The sequence below is a fragment of the Lactuca virosa genome, chromosome 7 (genome assembly GCF_052849685.1).
Source record: "Lactuca virosa cultivar CGN04683 chromosome 7, Lactuca_virosa_CGN04683_v6, whole genome shotgun sequence".
NCBI classification, from domain to species: Eukaryota; Viridiplantae; Streptophyta; class Magnoliopsida; order Asterales; family Asteraceae; genus Lactuca; species Lactuca virosa.
Window position 1 is genome coordinate 258,148,969 of NC_136432.1, and position 8,456 is coordinate 258,157,424.

General features: G+C 33.7%; 1 protein-coding gene and 1 long non-coding RNA gene across 2 annotated transcripts; one reads left to right on the top strand and one right to left on the bottom strand.

The window, feature by feature from the left end:
* Positions 1-5,508: 5,508 nt before the first annotated feature.
* LOC145125308 (SNARE-associated protein-like protein) lies at positions 5,509-7,044 on the bottom strand. Its single transcript, XM_079060779.1, has 3 exons — positions 6,617-7,044; positions 6,073-6,237; positions 5,509-5,988 (listed from the first exon to the last, which is right to left on the bottom strand). Exons 1-3 carry the CDS (start codon positions 6,915-6,917, stop codon positions 5,936-5,938), a joined length of 519 nt encoding a protein of 172 aa, XP_078916905.1. The 5' UTR covers positions 6,918-7,044; the 3' UTR covers positions 5,509-5,935.
* On the top strand, positions 7,045-7,828 carry LOC145125309 (uncharacterized). The gene is made up of 2 exons (XR_013715921.1): positions 7,045-7,186; positions 7,515-7,828. It is a non-coding gene; the product is annotated as an uncharacterized LOC145125309 (long non-coding RNA).
* The last annotated feature ends 628 nt before the right edge of the window (positions 7,829-8,456 follow it).

The window sequence follows — 8,456 nt, forward strand, 5'->3', positions numbered from 1 at the left end:
ACATATAAAACCGAATTAACAAATTTTCAAAATTTTAATGACTAAAGTAAAACGAAAGTTTAATGCAAGTTTTTTAAAATCCCGATTTTGATTGTAGGATAGTACGATCCTACGATGCCACCAAGACAATTTGATCTTGATCATACGCGAGTCGTTTTGGATAAGATCAAAGTAGGATTATAGGATTGGATCGTAAGATCGGAACATTGTAAGACCAAATGAATACAAAGCTAAAAGTTAAGTGGTCAAATGTAACCTTAACGCAAAGATTAATTATTTTAAGTTTAGATGCATTATATTTAATAGTTGAAATAGCTCCCTCCTCGTTTCACGGGGACACAACGGTAATTTTGACATGCCTTTGCCAAACTTATAAATTATAATGTCCGCTTTACGAGGGAGTAATCTATAAATTTTCTATTAGGCATAAACTATTTTTCTAATTTTTGTTTTAAACATATGTACCATTTGCTGTATAAACAAATCTGCACTGTGATATTTTCTGTAAATAACAGGGACATTTTTATAATTAATTTTATACAAAGGGACCACACCTGTCCACATACGAAAGTCTTGTAGTCAAAGTCTCAAACCTAAAGAGTATACTATTTAAGCACCTGAACCATATCTGTAAAAAAAAACTACAGACAGACATTTTCTGTAATTACAGGAACATCTTTCGTAATTTGTTTTCTACACAAGGGACCAACCCTATTATTATACAAAATTTCTATAAAAAAAATTGCACTTGGATATTTTCTGTAAATTATATGGGTAACTTTTGTAATTTATTTTTTAGATAGAGATCAAACCCACCGACATACAAAAGTATTACGGCCAAAATCTAAAACTCAAAACTATTATGATCAATCTCTAAAATCCAAGAGTTTACTATTCATATAACAGTCTGTTCTTTTTATTATATATTATAATTTATCTAATCCAAATTTGAAATCTTATCATCTATTATAGCCAGGTTTTATAAAGAATCAATTTGTTATGAAAACATCATCTTTCTTGTAAACTAATATTTAAATCATTGATTGGTTTATGGAGTTCTCATTTGCTCTTTTCACTTGCAATTTGCTTGGGAATGGTACAAGTAGACCAGTCAAAAGCAGCATCATACGCTACAGTTGAACTCAAAATACTGAATTGATATAAAATCAAAACCCAGTCTGACTGTTTAACTTATACGCATAAAACAAGGCCTCTAAAGCGTTCAAAAATAGGCTTTGGACCAGTTCTTCAATTTAGCGAGTGGTCTGTGATTCATTTACTCCAGTATATAAAACACGTAACAAAATTTAATGAATATGATATGTAATTATTTATCTACCACAGGATTTTATATTTATAAAGATATAAACAGGATTCGAGTAACAGTATATATACTGTGTCGCAGCAATAGCCTGTTTTTTTGGCTTTTTGCCTCTCAAACGAGATGCCTTGCTCATTTTATCTGGGCCCTTGAAAATCATATGAAGAACAAAGCAAAAAACATAAATTAAATTAAATACTTGTGGAGTAAAAATCATATCATGTTATAATGAAATAAAGTAAATTAATTTAACCGATATCAATCTCAGTGGAAATATTATATATTTGTTTTGGGCTTTAAAAAAGGACATGTTCAAATTTTGCGAAGACCAAGTTGACGTATTTTACAAACTACTCTATTTAGTGTAGAATTTGTAATACGTAGCAACACGAAAAAAAAATGGAACTATAAATAAACACAAAACCCATAAAAACTATTCACACATTACACAAAACCCATAAAAACTATTCACACATTACACAAAACCCATAAAAACTATTCACACATTATCAATCATGTATCCTGGCTATAATAGCAATTTTATGACAGATCAAAAAAAAAAAATACCCAATCCAAATCTCTCTATCATGAGTCAATATCATGAAACACAAGGCGTCGACATCTTTAATACATCAACTATGAATGCTATAGTATACGACTTAGGGCCTGTTTGATTTGGTGCTGACCCAGTCCGGTCAGACATTTTTGTCTTATTCGGTCCGGTCAGAATGTTTGATTTGTGTAGATTGAGCATCTGACCCGGTCTCCATCCAAAAAATTGATCTGATTCGGTCCTATAGAAAATAGAAGCTGACCGAGTAAGGGGCTGTTTGATAGTTGCTGACCGAGTCAGATCTGACTGAGTAAGGGCCTGACTGGGTATGAAGGTCTGACTGCATCTGCTCCTGACTGAAACCTTGTTGTTTGATTATGCATCTGATTAACTATTCTGACCACTAAAAATGACCATTTTACCGTCAACATTTATAGAAAATATTTCTTAAATATATGTTTATTTGGTTACATTTATCTAACATACTGAATAAAACAATCATATAGAAAAGACTTCTTAAATATAAATCCTGGATTTCATTGCATTCTATCTATTTATTGTATGAAATCTTGACACCATTTTGATGTAATCAAATGTCATGGTTCCAACAACCATCCCACCTCACAACAAGTTTTTTCTCCATTCTTTTATTGAGCTCCACAAGTTCTTGAACATAATCTGTCATAACAATGAAAACAAATTAACCACATATACCATACTTTATGATTTCCTTTTGGGCATTTTAATAATTAACCTCAAATATTATCATATATTGAAGTATATTATACTTTTAATTAAAGCACCATTATACCAAATCATGTCTCCAATTGGTTTTTACGAAATTATCATATAACTCAACTTCACAATGTGGCATGAAAAAAAATCTACAACAAGAAAGAAAGAATATGCTACAAGAAGATCAGACGTTGGTCAAACAAGAAGATCACTCATGCATTCTATCAAACACTTGGCTGACATGGAAAAGTATCAAATACAAACATGATCAATTGACAACCATAGACAGAAAGTTATTTGTACAAGAGCACAAATAAAAAAAAGTCAGCTGTACAACATTATAAGATCACGTTCTTCACCATTAATTCCAATATCATTTTCAATACCCAAAATTGAATGTTCAAATCAAACTAACTATGCAAATCCCGGATTACATCAACAATTTTTGATCAGACGTCTTCATCGATCATCTAATACATGAGAGAAGAAAGGTGAAGCATACTTGGTATTTAATAGCCACCAAAGCAAACTAGAATCACTGTATTTGTGACGTGTTGGACCTAATTTGAAGAAAAATATCGTTGATTGAAGAACTTTGTGTCAATAATGTCGATTAAAGAACATTCACCCTTATTGACGTTCTCACACATGGAGGTCGGAGAAGGGAGGAGCAATGTTGGAAGGAGGTCGTAGGAGGGAGGTTCGGCGAAGGAAGGAGCTAGAGAACGGAGGTGATGAAGAAGGCGCTCTATTGAAGGCGTTGGAAAGAGACGTGTTTTTTTTATCAGGGCACGAATGTCTTTCTTCCATCACTTAGGGCCTGTTTGATTTGGTGCTGACCCGGTCCGGTCAGACATTTTTGTCTTATTCGGTCCGGTCAGAATGTTTGATTTGTGTAGATTGAGCATCTGACCCGGTCTCCATCCAAAAAATTGATCTGATTCGGTCCTATAGAAAATAGAAGCTGACCGAGTAAGTGATGGAAGAAAGACATTCGTGCCCTGATAAAAAAAACACGTCTCTTTCCAACACCTTCAATAGAGCGCCTTCTTCATCACCTCCGTTCTCTAGCTCCTTCCTTCGCCGAACCTCCCTCCTACGACCTCCGTCCAACGTTGCTCCTCCCTTCTCCGACCTCCATGTGTGAGAACGTCAATAAGGGTGAATGTTCTTTAATCGACATTATTGACACAAAGTTCTTCAATCAACGATATTTTTCTTCAAATTAGGTCCAACACGTCACAAATACAGTGATTCTAGTTTGCTTTGGTGGCTATTAAATACCAGGTATGCTTCACCTTTCTTCTCTCATGTATTTGATGATCGATGAAGACGTCTGATCAAAAATTGTTGATGTAATCCGGGATTTGCATAGTTAGTTTGATTTGAACATTCAATTTTGGGTATTGAAAATGATATTGGAATTAATGGTGAAGAACGTGATCTTATAATGTTGTACAACTGACTTTTTTTTATTTGTGCTCTTGTACAAATGACTTTCTGTCTATGGTTGTCAATTGATCATGTTTGTATTTGATACTTTTCCATGCCAGCCAAGTGTTTGATAGAATGCATGAGTGATCTTCTTGTTTGACTAATGTCTGATCTTCTTGTAGCATATTCTTTCTTTCTTGTTGTAGATTTTTTTTCATGCCACATTGTGAAGTTGAGTTATATGATAATTTCGTAAAAACCAATTGGAGACATGATTTGGTATAATGGTGCTTTAATTAAAAGTATAATATACTTCAATATATGATAATATTTGAGGTTAATTATTAAAATGCCCAAAAGGAAATCATAAAGTATGGTATATGTGGTTAATTTGTTTTCATTGTTATGACAGATTATGTTCAAGAACTTGTGGAGCTCAATAAAAGAATGGAGAAAAAACTTGTTGTGAGGTGGGATGGTTGTTGGAACCATGGCATTTGATTACATCAAAATGGTGTCAAGATTTCATACAATAAATAGATAGAATGCAATGAAATCCAGGATTTATATTTAAGAAGTCTTTTCTATATGATTGTTTTATTCAGTATGTTAGATAAATGTAACCAAATAAACATATATTTAAGAAATATTTTCTATAAATGTTGACGGTAAAATGGTCATTTTTAGTGGTCAGAATAGTTAATCAGATGCATAATCAAACAACAAGGTTTCAGTCAGGAGCAGATGCAGTCAGACCTTCATACCCAGGCCCTTACTCAGTCAGATCTGACTCGGTCAGCAACTATCAAACAACCCCTTAGTTTGCAGCCAAACACAGACACAACTTTTTAGCACAATCAATGCTCTTGTTGCATGAATAGGTTATTACCACACCACATTTTCAATTCCAATGGTGCCTCATTTTATGAACAATTAATTAATAAAAGGGTAGTTTATTTATTTTCAGTTTTTCACAAGTACATATAATTGATTTTCAAGAATGTATTTACATAACAAGCAATAACTTAGAAAAAAATAAATGAAAAGCAACTGTCATTTGTAATTTAACTACCTACATCCCAAATCCTTTAATAAATTTATAACAAAACAAAAGGAGTTGATCCGTACACAACAAAATTTCTCCATACACAACAAGTGGTGCTTTAAAATGTTGTATTGTACAACTATATAATGCATGAATTGTTGTGTATGGCAAAAAACTGTTGTGTACGAATCACTTCCCACAAAACTGTTGTGTACCAAAAGAAAATATTTAGTGTCTGGAAGTTTGACTAAAGCCACTAAACTTTGACATAATTTTCGGTAGTTACGATAAGTGGTGGACATAGAAAAAATTGTCAAACTTTAATACTTTCATTGAAGGAACTGAAATATAGTAGTTAAACCACAAAAATGACCAAAAATATACTGGCTTTCTATATATTGCCCTAATAAAAAAAATTAATTGCAAGAAATAATAACTTACTTTCATTAATTCGAGTATTATATCATCCTACTTTCTATTACAGCATGTATATAAAGCAATGTCATCTAAATACAAAACAACTTCCACTGCTATAAACACAAGTTTTCCAAAGTATAATGTCCACATATGAAAAAAAAAATGAAAGTACAATGATATAGAAAGTACAATGCTTTAGTAAGAAGAAAAAACTGAAACTTCAATGGTCTACCAAAAAATGAAAATAGAATGCTATAATACATAAATAAATGGAAGTACATTGGTATTTCTTTTAGCTCTTATAGAAATATCAGTGTCACCTCCCAAACATGCATTTGAGCCATGTAAAAAATCAATAGTAGATATAGAGGATAAGGTATTTACTAATTACTACCTCTACATCTTTCACTTTCAAACAAATGGAACCCCATCAATGTTCTGCAGGACTTCCATTTCCACTTCCACTTCCACTAGCTATTTCATCTGCCAAGAATCAAGAATATAAATCAATTGAAATGGACACACAAATCCATGAAATAAACAATGAGCTGTTGATTAGATAGATACCTTTAGGCAAGCCAGATGAGAGCAATCGATCAATATTGTCAACACGCCTTTGTATGGACTTCAAAACTAAATTTAGAGATGATACTCGTTTTCTAACACCAGATATTTTTGCAGCATGCTGCATAATGAAAGGTGATGGTGCATCTGCTAGAAGTTGATCCAATTCTGCATAATAAAAATCAGTCACAACGTAATCAAATTTGCAAGTATTAAAGATGGATGTAGTTGCCAGAATTTGGGGTTATTGCATTAATAGCGACTCTGATTTTGAAACAAACTGTTTACCCCTTTCCCCAAGCTTTATGCTTGTTGTGGGTGGGTATGAAAGAAAGTATAATTCTATTTATTGCTTCAACATCTTACCTGTTCAATCAACAACCCACTACATTACGCATTTTAGCCATTGCTTAGCTGAAAAAGCACCTAATTGATTTAGTGACTAAAGATCTATGTGAGGTGAAATTTAGCAGGAAAATTGAACATCAAATCATGAATCAAAGCCGGGTTATCAAAATCCCAAATTGCAGTAGGTTTGTAGACTTACCGCGGGTGAGACGATCGATGGAGGAAGATAGCTGATCTTGACTTCGAGAAGTCTGTTGGGCTTGACTATCGAAATCCCTAATTATAGTAGATATGGTGTAAGATAAGCCCTTGCCCAATGAAGAAGACGTGGAAGCGATGTTATCATTTTTACTGTCAACGCCGTCGGTGGCAGAGGTGGTCGCCTCCTCCGGAAGCTCATTGGCAGTATCAGAAGCTATGTTTTTATCATACGGGTTACCCTTAACGACATCACCGGTATGTTCTTCGCCGGAATCGTACTGCCGCCCTTCGTCGGACATTTTTTTGGGTGGTAGGAATCAAGATTTCAAGGCCGTGGTATGAAGTTTGGCATCGGAAAATTACGTCTTGACGAGAAAAGTGGGCTTAAGCCCATTTAAATATATCTAAAGCCCAACTGCTATGTTCTAACCCAAACCCTAGCTATAAATAAAAGCCAACACGCCTTGCCTTTCTTCGTCCATATTGATTCGACACTGTCTATCGGCCGATCAGAACCCAAGAAAAAAGAGAGCGAAAACCCAAGAAAGCTTGAACCATGCGTGCAAAGGTAAAATTCTTCCTCATCTTTACTCGAATTGTTTTGTTATTGGCTTCGATCGTTCGTTTAAACAATCTAAAACCCTAGGAATCTGAAGCTTCGTATCAACATATTACTTGTTTTGTGATTAATCATTCTTAAGTTGTCCGCGTTTGCATGGATTCATTCGGTTTTCTGACATCCGCCTCCCGGATGTTTTTGTTAAGTTTGTTACTACTCTTAACCATCGGATTTTCAAGTATTTAGGCTTTGGAAATTTGATATCTCTGTGTAGATTTGTTGCTAGAGTTCTAGATTTGGATGAGTAGCATTTAACTCTAGGATCTTTTTATTGCAGTGGAAGAAGAAGCGAATGAGGAGACTAAAGAGGAAGCGCCGAAAGATGAGGCAGAGATCTAAGTAGACAGTAGGATAGCTTCTTTCATTCATTCATCACCTTCTGCAGCCATGGAGTTGGTATTGAGCTTTATGATGGAGCTGTATATTGTCTAGTCACTGATGGTAGCTTTTTGATTCTGTAGTGCTGGTAGGGTTGAAGTTTTGTTCGGAAACTTCATCAGGTTTTATTGCTTTTTATCTAAGACATCCAACTTTTACTTTTGGTTGATGCTGTTATTCATGTTTTACTAAATTTTGCTGGTTCCTATCTCATTTTAATTATTTCACCATATGATTTCTAAAGTGGAATTACTCATTTGCCACATATAGTTTATGAAAAAGCATGTTTTACATCTCAGGATCATGTGTTCGATGTTATGAAATTTTACATATATTTTTGAAGGTTTTATTGAAATGTAATTGGGCATATGGCAAGGTTATGTGTTTGATGTTATGAAATTTTACATATATTTTTGAAGGTTTTATTGAAATGTAATTGGGCATATGGCAAGGTTATAACGAAGAAATAAGGACAACCCACCTATACGCTACGTAGTGATAGCAATGAAATAGCGACATAGTGATAGCAATGAAATAGCGACAGTATTTTATGTTTTGTGATTTCTTATAAAATTTAACACTATATTTACTTGCACCTATGCAGCAATCAAAAATAACATAGAACTAACAAGTACAAGTTCTATTAAGATAACATTAAGTTCCAAAAGATGTTTACCACAAAAGATTCGTTAGTTTTAGACTCTAAAGTCTAAAATTAAGTTCTAATAGACTAATACCACAAAAGAATGGTTATTTTTAGACTCTAAAGTCTAAAACTATGTTTTAGTACCACAAATCGATTTTGGTGAGATGTGTTATTGTCACTACTATCGCAGAAGTG